We start from the raw sequence: 18,179 nt of genomic DNA on the forward strand, positions 1-18,179 counted from the left end.
GGGCCAGGATTTTGTTGCAACTGTGAACTGCTGCCCCGCCCTGGACTGAGGGGTACTGTATTGTAACAGTGAACTGCTGACTGCCCGGAACTGAGTGCAGGGCTGGTGTTCTAACCCTTTTTTGGGTGCCGCCCGCCCTAGGCCAAGGGCTGGGCGTCTCGGGACTCTTACAAAGACCACGACTTTCGATGTCTAGCAACATTATGAATTGAGTTCCCTGGTTCATCGGTCGGGGCATTGTGCAGGTTGCCTTTCATGATGAGGACTGAGAGGTCACATATGGAGGATTATTTTGTGAAAAATCTTTATCCAGCAGGGGAGAAAGTGCTTTTATCACTTTTCTGCTTGAGTTCATTTGAGAGCATTTCACCTACACTGCATATTGTGACAGGCATGTGCAGGACCCATAGATCTTGAAAGGTGTGCTGTGGTATTGATCATCGTGGCAGTGGAGATGTATCCACAGGTTCAACATCTGTTGCTGGGGCAGGGCTGCTTTGATTTGGTGGGTCCTAATCTGCAGAGAGTTTGCTTCTGATGATGACCTTGGTGAGTTTGGGGAATTTAGTTGAAGGCCAGAAGAGAGGGTTTGGGACAGACTTCTTACTAGATGTGTTCCCTTTCAAGTCTGGGTTGCAACTGTTTAATGATACCTCAAATAGGTGCCAGGGTGGAGAGGTAGGTGACAGGTAGAGGGATCTACTTCTACAGTGCAGCATCCTTGTTTGGCAAGGTAGTTTAAAGTGTGAATCCCAGACTTTCTCCTCAGAACATATTCTGTTGTATCTGAGTGCCTCACCATAGCTCAATGTTCCTCAAACAAGGATATGCATATCCCTGGTAGGATACACAGCTCTTCTGGGGAATAGATCAGCTCATCTAAATATTAGCCTAGTACAGGTTGAATTTCAGAACTAAAATATCAGAGCAGTATAAACAAGTACCTATGCACTGAAAAGTATAATACAGTAATCCCTTGAAATGCGCAATTTTTGAGTTGCGCCTATCTCGCGTTGACAGCAGTCAAGGGCAACTCAAATTTCCATTCCCCCAGTCCTGGTTTAATACCCCCACTCCTGGCTCCAGCTCAACTCCCCACACCCCCAGCCCTACTCCAGCCTCATCTGGTGACAGCCGTAATCCAGCATGATTTTAGTTAGCCAGACGACCACTTATCATGAGTGTGGCCACGTTTTCCATGGTCCTACTGAGTTTGTTTCCAGCCATCAGTTCTAGTTCTCAGTGTTCTGTGCTGTTATTTAGCTGTAACTTGCACCTAAATGCCTTCTAAGAGCCCACTAACCAGTGCAAGTTTTGGTAATGCTCCTAGACAATAATGACCTCCTGTGGTCCAGACAATTCTCTCATTCAGTGCAGGCCAGGTCCCATGAGTGCCAGATGAGAAAGGTTCAGCCTGTATTACAACAGGCTACATTAAAAACAAACACACACACACCCTAGCAAAGCAAGTACAAACTAAGATTTCAGAGCAGGATAAACAAGTCACTGTGTGTATCTCTACAGTATGCACTGAAAAATAAAATATTTATATTCCAATTGATTTACTGTATAATTATATGGTAAAAATGAAAAGTAAGCAGTTTCACAGGAACAATGGCTGAGATACATGTACTTTTGACTGATTTTATAAGCAAGTGGTTTTTAAGGGTGGTGAAACTTAGGAGTATGCAACACAAACCAAATTCCTAAAAGGGGAACAGTTGTCTGGAAAGGTCAAGAACCACTGCCATAGGTAACATTTCTTGGTGCATCTGGACTGGTTGGTTACGCGACCTGTGAAATAAACAAGCATGGTGATCCATGGGTTTCTTGCATATCAGTGGTCACCAACACGTTGATCGCGATCGACTTGTCAGTCCTTGGGAATCTCCCTCTCAATGGCAACTGGCACTCAGCAGCATTTCTGCCTGTCGTAGTTCCATGCTGCTAGCCCCTTCCCAAGAATGACCAAAGCAGCCAGGAGGAGAAGAGGGGACAGGAGTCACAGCACACTGCTCCTGCAAGCACTGCCCCCTTGCAGCTTCCATTGACAGGGAATGGGAAATTTGGGACCCAGTGGGAACTGATGGGGACGTACCAGCAGAGAGGGCAGCACATGGAGCTGCCACATGCTCAGCCTGTCCCCCACCCTGAGGCATGGGCATGTTGGCCCTGTCCAGGAGTGGCGTGTATAGTCAGTCCTGCCTGGATACAAATGTCTACCTGTGGACAGACATCAGTATCTGCTGATGTGCAGGAGCCACTGTGGCCCAAGGAGAGGACCGTTATGCTGCCGCACCCAGGAGCCAGTGCCTCGTGCTGACAGCTCCTCCTGGAGCCACTACAGCCCCTGGGGCAAGGTGGGAGAAGGGCCCCAACTTCATGCCCTGGAAGGGTGGAGTCAATGGTGTAAGCGCCAGGGGTCTAGGGCATTCAGCCGTCAGCACTGCTGGGACCATGGTGCTGTGCCCCCCAGCCACACACAACCGGAGTTGCGCTGGTGCAGCAATTCAAAGAGGCCTGAGGGCAACTACCCCCTCTGCTCCCAACCCCCACTCCCAACCACTGGCAAGCCTGTCTGTGTGGCTACACCTGATCCATCCTACTAAAATGAGGATGGAAGAGAGCAAGCAATGGGGTGGGGGGCAGCCGAAAGATGGAGTGAGCAGAGTGGGGTCCCAGGGCAGGGTAGACCCAGAGTTGCCCTTAAATTCTGAAAGTGATTTTGGGCATAAAAAAGTAGGGGTGTGTGCATGTGTGTGTGCACGCATCATCTGTGGAGCTCCATTGCTGCAAAAGATTGTGATGCCCAAGAAGCTGATGCTGGTGTGTCTTTTTGTAACTGCATTTCCTTTAAGACTTGAACTGCATCACACGTATTGGCAAAAAACTTATACTCATGGAGTGCTAATGCAGTTTAAATGATAACCTACACTGAACTACCCCAACCAGCAAACATGCTCAAGAAATACAAATTTACCAAAATGGAACATTCAGCATTCATAAGACCTTTTATCTTACAACATGTGCAGACAATAAGCTTCATGCTTACTCTTGTGGACCCTTCCTGGATCTGATAACTTCGGGCATCATTTCAACATCCCTCTAATTTTTTTTTTCAGTCCTTAAATTGCTGACATATATCCCTAGTCTTAACTCCAATTTAATGCAGGAGTTTTTGTACATGTCTTTTGATTGGGGAGAAGTTATTGAGCCAAGAGGTAGTGACTATTAAGGTTGTGAAGTATTCCATTATAAACCTGACTCAACTAAATAAAGTCTTTCTGGCTGGAAGTTTTAATGACTGGTAGCTAGACAGAGCAGAATAATATCACATCTACAAATAATCTGTTCCTCTCCCACACCAAGTGATTTTACCAAAAGCTCTAAAAGATTTCTCAAAGATTGAAAAAACTGTTTATTGAATTTAGCACATGAGTTCTTGTGACTATCTCTGAGGGGGAAAAAACTTCATATATTTGTGGTTCACAAGAACAGAACTATTCGATCTGAGTGGAGAAAAATTAGAATTATTAAATATGAAACCTGGAACCTTTGGAATCTTTCTATGAACACCTAGGGGGTACTGTGGTAAATATAGCATTGTGACTACAGTATCTACAGAGTTCTGTTAAATCCATGAAACAAATAATTGTAGAAAACGGAGTTTTTGCAATACGCGTGACTTTTACATGCACATGTAACCTTTTTAAAGTGGTTCACCTCTATTTACACTGGTATGTCTGCAATTTTTTTTTAAACTGATCCTCACTTTTTATCCCACCTTCTGCTCAGGCAGGCTCACACCTCAGCAGTGGGGGACTGGGCCACCCACAGCAGTGGCTGGCTGAACACCACAAGCTGCTTCTTCAAAGAGCAGCAGTCAAGGGGGCACGGGTAGGGAGTTTCTTTAAAAAAAAACAACCTGTGCTGCCTACTTCCCTGAGGAAATTTTGCACTGGCTTCTGAGAAACATCCCACTAAAAACTAGAAAGGGCTGAAGAAATGATGTGGATAAGCTACTATTTGCCAGCCTTTCGTAAGACGTGGGAGGAGGATACAAGCAGATAAGGGAGAGAGCAACACTCCTGGTGAAAATCAGCCTGGAATGCAGGAGAGGAAACCCCTTACAATCATGCCAGGACAGTTTGTGGAAGGTGGATGGGAATAAGCAGCTGTGTCCTCCTGCTTCTTCCTCCCATCCCTGCTTCCCTAACTCCACGTCCAAGAACAAAGCTATCCTGCAGCACCCTAAAGACTAACAGATTGATTCATTTATTTATTTGACTCACAAAAGCCCATTACCTAATATATAAATCTGTTAGTCTTTAAGGGGTTAAAGGACAGTATTTTTTGTGATGCTACAGACTAACATGGCTATCCACCTCCAGAACATAAATTAGCCTGACAATATTATGTGGAAAATATTTCCCCCTCCCTCAGATGACAGAACGGGCTGACTATTCCCCTCCTATTGGGGTTTTCATCTGTTTCTGGGAGGAAAGGGAAAGAAAATTGGTGCAATGTCTCCGACCCTCCAAGCATCAGTGAGTGGACAGCAAGTGGACCACCTTCTCTCTCGAGCCAAGTGGTAGAACCAAAGGCCTGCCAACAAAAGCATGTGGCAAAAGTGGTGGAGTATTAGGCAGCTCAGTGCTGTTTTCACTGTACTAGGTCTAGTAAGCACCACACCATTAAAAACATCTAATCTCTGCCATTGCATTGAACCTCAAGACTCCACCATTTTCTGTTTGTTTTCTAATCCTATCTGTTGTGTAACTGCAGTTGCCAAGAATGAATAGTAATAGCCTGAGGCTGACAATGATAACAATGCACAGGCAACTAATTATTGGAAGCCTTTAATTGCTAAGTTTGAATTAAACCTTGATTTAAATTATTAATTGTTGGAGCGTTTGAGAAACAAAACACTTTCAGATGAAAGTAATAACGGAAGAGGTCCACACTGGCAGGGGTCTGTAATGTTGGACAGAGCTCTGAATTACAGCAGAGAGGTGTTGTTGAAAGGGCTTCTGTGGCAATAAAGAACATTGGACACTTAGGGGCAGAAGAGATGTGCCAGTAGAGGGACCTTACTAGTGCCTCCATCTGTTTCCCCCAGGTTTCTTCTCACACAAATCAGAACAACCTTTGCTGTTTAAATTTAGATTAAATACCTTCTTGTGATACTTTTAAATAATTAGGAATGAAAAAGCCAGCAGGGATTTATTTTGCGCATAATGACAAGATCATTATTTGTAATAAAGTGCTACCCAGGATGTTTGTGTTTTCTGGGTGATTTTCACACTGATCAAAGGTGCTGACTCAGACAGCCCTTCAGACTGAAGACATGGGCAAAAGTAGAGCTTATTTCCGTTCACACTGCCCCAGAGACACCTAAGCCAGAAGAGAGCAGAGTTCAGACCTCCAGCCTTTCAGCTGAGACTGACACTAATAGGTCCCTTGCTGGCAGCTGTGATGGTGGTTGTTTTCGCTGGCTCTGCTGAGAATATGAGTTACCCTTAATCGGGCAGACAAGTGCTTTATCCATATATATCTTGAGCTGCACTACACTAGCGTGCACAGTACATGCTGTGAAGGGCACATGAACAGAGAACAACTTTTTTCAACTCCAAAATCCTTTCCCTATCCCACTTACACAGAACTTCTCACTGAACAAACTCATCATCTGCAAAACAGTTTTTAAGAGGACAACTGTTCGGTGCAGAACAATTCTGTTGCATTTAACTGCTTGAAAATGCACAACTCATTAATGAAAGCAGTCTCTCTCATATTCTGGTAAGAAGAGAAATATTTCCCCAAGTGAAGCCTCCAGCTGCGCAGCAGATTTACGATATTTTAAAAGTTACCTGAGGTATGAACAGTTTACATCAGAAGAAAACCAAGCCTAAAACATTGATACCCTTCTCACCAGGCAATGCTGATACACTCAAGGGCTTCTAGGTAGCAGCAGCAGTTCTAGTTTCACGAGAACAACCCTCACCATAAGGGAAAAACTCAACAGGCGACTACAATCATTCACACAACTGAAGCAAACCATGCTACAAATCTGCCTGCTGGCGATTGGGTCATATTTTAAAGAGACATTTCATTTCAACTTTTGTCTCCTACAAGCATAACACTACCCTTAGAAACCCTTTGGAGCTTGTCTTAACCCAAAATTTAGTTTCTAGAGCACCATGTAAATTCAGTGATAGACAAAGGAATTTTTTTTAAGCCCAAACTCCATCTAGCAAAATGCCCACCCAGCCACCCACATGAGATAGACAATTCCTATGAGGTTCAGAAACAACAACCCTCTGAGAAGCACAACTCAAATCTCAGCTGCTTGTAAGGCACACCACACTGCCTGCAGCCTCAGGAAAACAAAACTGAAAGTTTTCATTCTGGAGGTTAACCCAAACAGCCATAAAGGCTAGACAATTTGTTAAATAAAAGGGTTAATTATGTTAAAAATAAAAAAGAATAGCTTAGCACCCACCTGCCACTAGCAATTAATAAAAGATTGCACAAGCCTTGCCTTTAACAACAATGCAGTAACACCCCTAGTACCACTGTCCAATTAAATGGATATAATGCATAATTTAAATACTGTGTGTAATTCTGTTCTTACTACAATCTTTGCTCTCTAGCTAAATATTCTCTTACTCCATTGCCACAGTCAGCTGCAAAATGCATATTTAATACATCTGCAGAAAAATACTTTTAGATTGTATGCTCTTCAAGGCAGGAATTATCTTCATTTTTGCCCATTGTCAGTGATGAAGGGCGAAAAATAAACAGTGCTACAAAACATAAGAGAACCAATTACTCAAGCCCCACATATGTTGTTACAGATGAACACAGGAACGTATTTGATGTATCAGACAAAAATCAATGGACTATCCAGTCTAGAATTCTGGCTCTGGTAGCAGCCAATACCAACATTTCAAAGGACATTTGAAGCAATCCTTTAATGCATCTTGCCAGCTGTGCTTGTACATGAGAGAAATCTCTTCCTGACACAAAGATACAAGATTTCATTACAGATAATACTTTTATACAGCCTAGGAGAGGGGGTAAGTATTGACAAAATTATCCCACCTCCTTATTAATTCAGTGACAAGCTGTATCCCTGACCTCCTATGGAAATGAATTCCATAGGCTAACTCTACCCTGTGTGAAGTAGTATTTCACATTCTTTTTTCAAAGCACAGGAGGAGCAGCAGTATTTTGCATGTCTCAGTTATTTTACTGAAGCTGTTAGAAAAAACACAGGGAACACTAGTCTTTAAAATGCCAATCCAACTACAGATTACTGACCCCAGCTAACTGCTCTCTCTGGGGTTATTTCCTCACACACACCGGGTTTACAGAGTACAAAGAGCACAGCATGTAGCCACCAGGGCACAGGCTAGAATCCTGCCTAGCACTGTCACCCAGACAGCTACTTCAGCAAATTTAGACTTTAATAAATCCTTCAAGCAGTGCCAAGCATTAATCACTTTGGTGAATTCAGAATGATACTGAGTACACTTAAAGTTATGCCAGAGAGCCTCTGAATGCCAGGGTGGGAGCTGGCATCAGTCCTGTGCTCCGCCAGCCGTTTCCCCTGGGTCCAATGGAAGGGCTCTGCGTTGCTGGTAATCCAGCTGTGACAGCCAAAACAAAGTGAAGTAAAACCAAGGGCTGAAGCCATTGCCATGGCGGAGCCAATACCCAAACATGGGAGAAGGGAACCTGGCAGAGGCTGGGGCAGGCTGAGTCACAGCCGTGCGCCCCGGGCACGAAGGCAGCAGCTTTACTTGGCACTACCACGCTGAGGCTCAGGAGTGGGAAGTTCAGCGGCTCCCCAGCACCCCCGTGCAAGGCGCACAGGCCCCCCCCAAGAGCAGGGGGAAAGGCTCCCCGTGCCAGGCGCCCCAGCCCCCAGGGAGGCCACTCCACGGCCGCGCCCCAGCCCCCAGCCAAACGCTGGGGAAGCGGGGGGGCGGGGCGCGCTCTCAGCAGTCCCAGGACTCCAGACAGGGTGTGCTGGCGGCGGGGGTCACTTCCCGGGGCTGGGCGATGCTCTGGCCCCGGGAGAGGGGCAGCGCCAGCCCAGCGCAAACCCGGGCCCAGCGCCCCCGCGCAGCTGAGCCCAGGGCGGCGTGGCCCGCAGTGTCGCACGGCCGCCGCCAGGAGTCGGGCTGCCCGGAGGACCCCTCCCGCGGCAGCCAGCGGAGTTACACGGCGCGGGCAATGGCCGCCCCCCCCTCCGGCTCCCTCCCGCCCCGCCCGCTCCCCGCGCGGGGCTCACCCAGCAGCAGGAGGAGGAGCGCGCTCCCCGCGCCGTGCCCCATGCTGGCCGGGCTGCGTGCGGGGCGCACGCTGCTGCTCGCAGCCGGAGGCCCCCGGCCGGCCGGGAGTCCGCGCCCAGCGCCGGGAAAGTGCAGGAGCCGCGCTCCAGCTGCTCGCTGCCCTGGCTGGGAACCGCCCGGCCGCGCGACGCAGCCAACCAAAGAGACAAACTTTGCCAGCCCCCGCCCCCGCAGGTACCGGGGGAGGCGCCGGGCTCCCGCCTGGCCCCCGCCCCCTTCCAGGGGAGGAGACAGAGCCGGCCCCCGCCCCGCCCCGCAGCGCCACTGCTCGCCGCAGCTTCCGCCCGCGGGGGGGATTCCCGCCTTAGGCTCAGCCCGGCCCAGGGGTGCCCAGGTCGGAGGGAGGCAGGGGGAGGTCCCTTGAACGGCTGGAAACACCGTTTCCTGGGAGCACCGTAGCCTGGTCAGAGGGAAGGGCTCCTCTGCCCCATGCCTACGCGCGCTCCTGCTCTGCAAGGGTCTCTCCCCTTTCTCCTGCCCCGCACGCGTACCCTGCTGCCACCCCCCAGGCGCACACGGGGCCTCAGCCTCTTCTCTCCCCTGCACGTCCACGTCTGAAACCGTTCAGTTCCCTCCCAAACACGGGAGCCACAGGAGTGTCCGGTCAGGAACCTGCCCAGCACGGGCCTTCACTGCGTATTTGGGGTATTCCCCAACACCGTACACCACAGCAAGCATTTCCCGAGCTTCTGCTGTCTTTTGGGAGCGTGAGAGGTTGTGATCCTGGAGGGTTCCCCGCTGGTTTAGTGGCTTCTGTGCAGCCTACTGCTGTCAGTCCTTTTTAAAATTGTGCTCATTTGTAATAGAAACCCATTGATCATTTTTTGTAATTGAGGAAACCTGATTGAGAGACTCTTTCCTGGATTCAATATTTTGTATCTTCTGTTTCAGTTCCTTTGCCACATTGCAAGTTGTTTCTCCCTGTTATGTTTTCATGCTTTGTGCCTCCCAGTCCCCACCTGAATTAATGATTATCAATTATTTGTTAAGGGCTTACCTCTGGTTTGCAAGCTTTATTGTACAGTAAACCCCTGACTTACAGGTAGATTGCATTCCCAGGCAACCAGGTGTCAGTCAAATTTCACATAAATTGGGGGAGCTGGGAAACTGACCAGTGCTACTGTCCTGGTCAATTTCCTGGCTCCCAAGACTGGCAGGCAACTGGTTCCCAGCTCCCCACAACTCGCTGGAGATGGGAAACTGACCCCACCACTCCTGGGTGCCAGGAAACTGACTAGCACAGTACTGGTCTGTTTCCCAGCTCCCCTAACGTATGTAAAATTTGACTTACGTGTGGTTGCCTGGGAATGCAACCTACCTGTGAGTCGTGGGTTTACTGTTCCATAAAGCTTCCTTCACAAATGGAGGGGAGCCAGGAGCTGCCTGGTTCCTGGCTCCCCGCCACTCACGGTTTCAACTCATGTTAATCCAAGTATCACGCAAGTCAAAATTGTGTAAATTGAAGTTTTACTGTATAAGGAACCATTTTGCTCGGAGGGTGGTGAAGCACTGGAATAGGTTACCTAGAGAGGCGGACGAATGGCCGTCCCTAGCAGTCTTTAAATCCTGGGTGGGAATATTTAGTTATGGGTTGGTCCTGCTTTGGGTAGGGAGTGGGACTTGATGACCTCCTGTGGTCTCTTCCAACCCTAAAATTCCACGATTCTCCCGGAGTCTAGTGTGTTGGGTTTGCTCTTTTCTTCCAGATGATATGTAGAATAAATAGGTGTTTTGAGCACTCTTTGGTTTGGTGGCAGGGTGTTTTTCTGCTCAAGAAGTTAATATTGTTGAGACTTGGGGGTGATTATAGGAATGGATTTTGTTGTATTGGTTTTTAATCCTCTAGTGCTTTGCAAGGATAGAAGAATTTGCTGTCTTGGCTGAGATGTGTTCTTCTTGTAAACTGATTACCAAAGGGAATTATTTCTGTTTATTCCCTGCCACCAGTGTCATTTTGGTTCTTCTGTACATGTAGCATTTGTTTGCAGAATTGTACATGTCCAAACTCTGCTGGGCTTTTAGTCCCATTTGGTGAATTTGGTGGCAAAATTGGGCTCCAGATGTTACCCAAGAGAATTTTGCATTTCAGTTGAACAATATTTCATTGACTTGACAAGCTAAACCAGTGCTTCCAAAGTGTAAATGAGACAGATGCTGCAACCATCAGTCTGAAGGAGGACTCTCCAGGATAGGGCTCCACAGTATGTTTAAGATATTATCCCATGTTCATATGGCATTTCTGCCTGTTTCTGATTAGCTCTGATGCAGCTTGCTTTTCTCTCTAGTTAAAGTTTTTTCCTAATTAATTACTTTAATTTGTGGACTCCTATAGGCTATAATTTGGAAAACAGACTGGAAAATCTCTCTACTAGTCATCTGTCACATTTGTTTAACAGGTGTTCCTCCTCAAGTATCAGTCCTGCAAGTACTTATCCATTACCTTAACTTTGCTTGCCTGTGCAGTCCTACTGATTTCAATGAGATTTGTCATGTATGTGCAATTAGTATTGTATATGCCAGCATTTGCAGGATCAGAATCTCAGTTTGCATGGTGCTTTGCATTTCCCTTTCCATTTCTAGTTAATGAACACTGATTCATAAATTGAATTCACAACTGTTGAATAGTTTTAGTAGTAGTTTTATCAATGTTGTGGTTTCATTATGTCATGGGGAGGCTCGAATAGCTTTTCCATATGACGCTTTATCAACCAGTCTAAAGCTTCCAAAGGCGCACACATATATTATAAAAACACTAGTAAAATCAGTACAGTCTAAAAATTCACTCAGAAAATGACTTGTTCCTACTGCTTCATATGCCTTACACTGAAATGTAAGTACAATATTTCTATTCCAATTCATTCTTTTGATAAGAGACTAGAAAGTCAGCACGTTTTCAGTAGTAGCCTCCTGTGGTATTTTTGCACATTTCTGTAAACAGTTTTTAAGTGAGATATAACTAACTTGGTGGTATGCAAAACAATCTCTGACTCCTGCAAAGAGTACAGTGATCTGGAACCATTGAATGGCACTTGTTTCAAGACCACAGATTACTGTAGGACCATGTTTCTCAACCAGCAGTACACATAACCTTTAGGGGTACGTGAGAGAAATCTGGGGGTACTTATAATTTTTAAAAGGGGTACTTTATTAAAAAAAGGTTGAGAAACACTGACGTGGAGCAAGTGGGAGTGGGAAGCAAAATATTCCTTAGAAGCAGATGGCAGAAGGCCCCTGTATGTAACCCTTCAGCAACCCTAGCTAAGGGAGGGGATGCTCATAGTGGTGGTGGGAAGTCAAGAGATGATGTGGAGGGCCTTGGGCAGCAGAGCCCCTCTCCTTTCCTTTTGCCCTGTTGTTGCAGCTGCTGTCTGGTGGCTACCAATTCCGAGGGGGAGCAGAGAAGTGCATAGCCACCTGCTCAGCACGCACTACAGTGCCTAGCAATAGCTTGAAGGAGCAACAGCAGGGGAATACATGTTGCTTTCCAGCAGGCTGCATGAGAATCCAAAGGGAGGGGCACCTGTAGGTGTGAGGGTCCTGTGAGATGCATAACACTTGGTAACCTGGCCCTCGAGTCTCTGCAGTCCCTCAAATGCCCCTATGTGCACACTGTGGAGTCTCAAACAAACTCAGTCTGTTCCCTGTCAGACATGCAACACTGAATCTTTTGGGGAGTCAAGTGATAAAAGTGAGTGTTCAGCCCTCCTGGTTGTGGAAGAAAGTTTGTCCTCTATAGGTTCAGGCTCAGGTCCTCCAAGATACTTAGGCACCTAATTCCCACTGAGGATCTGAACCCCACTTTCAAAAAAAATATCTCATGAGTCCTGTGGTGGGACTCATGATTTTTGAATGCATGGGGGTGGCAGGTCTACATAGCCACACCTTGAATCAAATCAAACCTCCTTTTACTTCGACAGAAGAAACAGCGCTCATTCACGTTGGCCACGTCTACACTAGCACTTTCTTTTGAAATCTGTTTTGAAATGAGCGGCTATTTTGAAAGGCTCCGGGGAGCGTCCACACACAAAACTTGTAATTTCGAATGTCATTCTGAAATGACGTGGCACTCATTTTGAAAACCCCACCCCCTTCCCACTTCAGGAAGAGAACCTCATTTTGAAAGAGAACGTGTGTAGATGCTCCATGGGTTGCTCTTTTGAAAGAGTGGGTCCTCCATGGTGCCAGCCAGCCAGCACATGGAGACATCCCTGCCAACACAAGCAAGGTTCTATGCTCCACACTGCCAGCCACTTCTAAAGGTGCAGGGACCCAGAAACCCCTCAGCAGGAAACAGAGTGTGCTGGCAACAGACAGAGCATAAGCTCCCACCAGAACACCCTCCACACCAGCCCATGGGTCCCCAAGCCCCTGCAGAGCATAAATGGCCGGAGTCCCCCTGCAGCCCCTCTGACGGGTCTCAGGGGAGCAGCCAGGGGCAGAAAAAGTGGGGCCCCTCCTGGAGCAAGGCTGAGATTAAAGACCTCTTGGCAATGCAGCAGCCTTTGACTGGCTGTCCACCAGGCTGATCTCCCGAGGCCACCCTGCATGCACAGAGACCAGGTCAAGGTCAAGGAGATGAGGCAGGTGTATTGCCAGGCTCGTGATGCAGCCAGCTGCTCTGGGGCAAGGGCCACCACCTGCCCCCACTACCAGGAGCTCCATCACCTCCTGGGGCCAAAGGAATTGGCCCTGGACACCACCAATCCAGACCTGGAGCCTGAGAGCAAGCCCCAGGAGGTGCTGGGAACCATCGCAGGCAGAACCCACCCCCAACCCCTGCCAACAGGTATGAAAAGAGAGGTCCTGAGCGATGACGGGTTTGCAAGTGAGGGGGTCCTTGGCATTGTGCTCCTCTCAGAGCTGTCCAGCTGGGCTGTCTCCACCTGAGCCTTCCCCAAGCTCCTGGAGGGACACACAGGTAGGTCCCATGTGTTCCAGGTGCCCTGGTACATGGGGATTGGGCGTCCACCTCTGTCCCAGCTGGCAGCAGACAATTCACGTGGATGGCAGCAATAGTCAGGATGTGCCCCAGATGGCTCCGCTCCACAGGCCCCCGTGGGGCCACAGGTGGCGCTCATCATCCACCCCTGTGGATAGCACCACAGGCTGTGCACCCAGGTGAGAGGCGGTGGGGCTGCCACCTGCATGTGCCCCACCCCTGCAGGGACCTTTACCACCCCAGATTCCACAGGGCCCCTGTGACAATGGATAGGTGGGGTTGGGAGGAAAGGGGGGGCACAGCCCCTGGGGCCAGAGGGTGGTACTGATGGCCTGTCCCTCTGTCCCCTTCTGTCTCCAGACAGCCCCACACTGGGACTGCACCCCACCAGCAGCAACATGGGGTCAGCACCAGGCCATGCGGCAACATCACCAAGGGGTGGAGGATGCCATCGACACCGCCCATGCCACCACCCTGCGGGACATGACCACCATCATGTTGGAGTGGCTGGTGATGGAGCAGGTGGCCTGGGATCAGGTGATGGCCAGCCTCAAACACTCTCACCCAGGCTGTGACCACCTGCCTGACCCAGACTCCTGGTTCCTCGGTAGCCACTCCTGCAGCCACTCCCACAGCTCCCTCCACAGTCCAAGGGCTTGCAGCCCTGCTCCAGCCCAATCTCACCCCAGCCTCCCTACTGGCACTGGCCCAGTGACTCTCAGCCAGTGCCACTCAGGGTGAGCCAGCCCTCCCCTGTCCCTGTGTCTCCCCACTAGCCCACAGGACCCACCCTGCACCCCTATCTCCCTGGTCCCAGCCCTTGACCCTGGTGGAATAGTAAGGCCCCACTACCACCCCTGGACCACCTCCTAGTTCTGTCGCCCCCTCCCCCACACCAGAACCCCATTGTGTTTGGTTACCCTGGGTCCCTCTTGTAAATAGTTAAAAAAACCTCTTTCACAGTTTGTAACACTTTGAGAACATTTCAGTAAATAGTTTATCACCACTCCTGTGTCCCTGATGTATGGTGAGCAGGCAGTGGAGTACAGGGGTGCGGGAGGGGGTTCATGGTGGGGAAGCAGTGAGGGGTGTGTGTGTTTGCGTGTGTGAAAAGAGCTGTTGTTACAGGTGCGTGGGGGTGTCACAGGAAAAGGCCTCCTGCAGGGTCTCTCTGACCCACACCCCATCCTGCTGTGCCTGGTGGCACAAGCAACAGCTGGCTGCTTGAAACCCTGGCTGGCCTCGGCAGCCCACCCCTGCACGAAGGGCTTGTGCTTTGTTTCAACAATATTCTGGAGAGCACAGCACACCCCCACCAACACCAGCACACTGTAGAGGCCGACCTCCAGCCTCTTGGTGCAGCAGCGAATGTGCCTCTTGAGATGGCCGAATGCCTGCTTGACCATATTGCGAGCCCAGTTGAGGTGCTCATTAAAAATGTCCTGTGGGGGCTTGGTATATCCCACATAGGGCTGTGTGAGCCACGCATGTAGTGGGTATGCGGCATTGGTCACAATGCAGGGGGCATGGTGGTGTCCCCCATTGGGAACTCCTGCAGGGGCGATGTATGTCTCCTCCCGCACCCTTGTGGTTTATGAACACACCTGAACTGTGCTCTGGGACCCAGATGGCGACAGTTGGGGAAGCCCAGCTCCTGGAACCCCGCGAGGGCAGCGTCAAGGTCTCCAGCGCAGATGACCCAGTGAAGTAGGATGTGGTTGATCACCCAGATGACCTGCATGGGGTGGAAGACAACACACTTGTTAGTGCATGGTGGGGTGCTCCACGGGACCCTGTCCCTTAACCCCCACACCTGTCCCCATCCCCAACCCTACCCCCTGCCCCCCAAGCCCCTCTCACCAGGGCCCTCTCTCCTGTCACCAAGGCCCCTTCCCTAGGAACCCTGCCCAGGGATCCCCCAGCCTCTGTGGCTTCCCCCTTGCCTGGCACACCTCCCCCATGGTGGGTTTGTGATACGAGCATGGCCTCTATGGTGGTCTTGCCCACCCCAAACTGGTGGCAACTGACTGGTGGCTGTCCGGGGTGGCCAGCTTCTCTTCTCCGGGGCAGGTTGGGCCGCATCCGGGTGTCATGGTGCTGGAGAGCTGGGGCGAGCCAGTGGCACAGCTCCAGGAATGTCCCCTTTCTCATTCGTAAGTTCAGGAGCCACTGGTCATCATCCCAGTCCTCCAGCACCAGCCAGTCCCACCACTTGCTGCTGTTGGGGTAGCCCACAGGCACCAAACGACCTGGGGCAGGGGGCAGTGACATCACCCCAGGAGGACCACCTGTACTGGGCAGCCATCAGGGTGGCCCCCTCAGAGCTGCTGGAGGACAGTGACAAGCACCATGGCCAGCAGGCTGGTCACAGCCTTGAGGGGTATGGCAACAGGGAGCTGCTCAGGGTCCATGGTGTGCCCCAAAGTGTCTCCTTCACTTGCTCAGAGTCTGCAGTGCACTGGCTGGCAAGCCATCCCTCTGTCTGTGCAGACCAATGGGGGCAGGGAGGGGCCCTTTAAAGGACTGGCAGGCAGCAGCCCCAGGAAGGGATTTTCTGCCATGAGACCCCGTCCTTAGAGTTTCTGGGCCCTTTCTTTCAAAAGAGCACCCTGGGTGGACTAGATGCTCCCTTTCAAAAGATGGGGACCAGTCATTCAAAAGCACAGATTGTGATCAGCTTTTTGTGCATGGATGTGCGCTTTTGAACTGCAGCCTTTCGAAAGGTGGTTTCAAAAGTTAGCATTTCCAAATCCCGCTGTAGTGTAGCCGCAGCGCTTTAGTGACACGGGAACGCAGACAAACACATGCAAACAACTCCCTCTCTCTGAAAACCTCTTTCTGCAGTAGTTCATGGAGGCAACCTACGCAAACATTTAAAAATGAAGGGGTTATTGCCATGATTTAGCATCCAGCTAGTCTTTTACATCAGCATAAATCTCATAGAACTGGGCACATTTTTTGTCAAAATGATTCTCCAACAAGAACAGTCTTATTGCAAAGCCAAAATTTGCTACAGTAAAATTACAGTTTTTTTTTTAAATCAATTTTTCATTAGGAAAAATCAAAATGGCAGCGCTCCAGCTGCCTGTCCAGAAGGCTCTTGTCAGTTTCACTTTCTGACAGAAAAATTGACAAAAGCTTTTCCGGAGGTGCCTTGTGAGCTCTTACTGTTCTCCCTCCTCCCCGCAAAGGTCTAGGGCTACAGCAGCTGTGAGCCCATGAAAATGACAAGAGTCTTCCAGCCAGACAGCTCAAAAATTCTGTTTTGATTCTCCAAAAATTCAGTTTTTCGTGAAAACGTCTTGCAAAAAATGTCATTTTGGGTGGGTTTTGTTTGTTTGTGTTTGTTTTTTGGGGGGGTGGAGGGGGCTGGTTTGCTTTAAACATTTTACTATAATTCAGGATGTTTAAAAAAAATTCATGGGAAGGGGATTCTATTTTCCAGCTACTCACAAGCAAAGCCTCGTAGGGCCAAGTCTTTATTTGCATACAGGCCTGCCGATGGGTGCAGGGGGTAGGGGGAAAGTAAAATGGGCATTTGCCCCAGGCCTTGGCATTTTAAAGGGGCCTGGAGCTCCAGCTGCTGCTGCAGTAGCAGCGGCAGTGTCTGTAACTCCATACCCCTTTGAAATGACTCAGAGCACTGTGCTGCAGCTCCGCCGTTGTGTGGGGGGACCCCAAGGCTGACTGCCCTAAAGCCCACCCCTTCCGTCCACTTGCCTCTGGTTTGCATAGACCTCTGTGGCAAATCCAAGGTGCTGTAGGGAGCATAAATGACATTAGTCATTAGTTGCTACTCTTCACACTAATTCCATACTGAACATTGCAGAAGGAGACATTACCGTGAGAAGTGCTATCTCGGCCTTGACCATGCATGATTATTCAAGATCCTTTGCCATTTTTCTCAAGAGGTGGAAGAGTGAGCCCCGCAATACTGAACAAATTTGGTTGATTGCAGTCAGCCTCTAGTTCTCCTTGTAGTTTCAACTGAGTAAAATAATCTTCATTTCCTGGTCTAAATTGTTAGGTAGTGTTGCCATGTTGTATTAACCAGCTTCCATGTTCCACCCCAGAGACTGTTACATTTCAGCGTTGCATGACATGATTCCTACATATTGTGCACTCTACAGCTTTGTAAAATGTTCTGGGATCCATTTGGATGAAAAATGCATGCCCTCTTTGTCATTTTGCTCTTGCAAGCAGGACAGAAATATGGTGAACAGCAGACAAAGGTTTGTGAAAATCTCAGCTGCCTGTCCCATTATATAGTATGCATTAAATCCTGTCTCTAGTGAGCTGTCCATGATACAGTCATCTTGGCATTTGATAAAAAGAACAGGGAATTACCTTGATTTGTCCTGGTTAGAGCCAGCCAATTAGTATATAAAAACGTTTTTGAATATGATATTTGCTGACTGAGGGAAAAATGCATGAGTAATTGGTTTGATAAATAGTGTTCAACAATCTGTAGTTAGCCAAATTGTGAAGGAAAAAATATTTGTAAATGAGTTATTTGCATAATACTGTCAAATGGTTTATTTCACTACTTTCTTCTGTATATTTTCAAAGAGCACTAGGTTTGGTCAACGTTCCCCTTCTCAGTAAAATAAGCTCTACTGTTCTAGATATGGGCCTCCTTGAGGAAAGCACCAAAGTATGATTTTAAGTTCATCCCACTCCAGGAAAGCCCTTAAGCACATACTGTACTTAAATGCTTTCCTCATCTGGGGCCTAAATGCTGTTTATTACTACTATAGACTGGATTCCGCGTTTGGAAAAAGATGTCCAATGTAATAAAACAGTACTAGAAATAACTAAGAATCCCTTTTACTGCTGTAGTGCCTTCCATCTGAGGCTCTCAAAGCACTTTACAAACAATGAAT

The 18,179-nt window shown here is 48.8% G+C and overlaps 1 protein-coding gene across 1 annotated transcript in view; it reads right to left on the reverse strand.

The window, feature by feature from the left end:
• PTGFRN (prostaglandin F2 receptor inhibitor) overlaps positions 1-8,508 on the reverse strand; it is a 116,882-nt gene extending 108,374 nt beyond the window's left edge. Inside the window, exon 1 of the mRNA XM_074998001.1 lies at positions 8,297-8,508. Coding sequence (XP_074854102.1) covers positions 8,297-8,339 — 43 coding nt within the window. The 5' untranslated portion in view covers positions 8,340-8,508. The remainder of the gene's footprint in view (positions 1-8,296) is intronic.
• Positions 8,509-18,179: the final 9,671 nt, after the last annotated feature.

This window comes from Carettochelys insculpta, chromosome 1 (genome assembly GCF_033958435.1).
Source record: "Carettochelys insculpta isolate YL-2023 chromosome 1, ASM3395843v1, whole genome shotgun sequence".
Taxonomy (NCBI): domain Eukaryota; kingdom Metazoa; phylum Chordata; order Testudines; family Carettochelyidae; genus Carettochelys; species Carettochelys insculpta.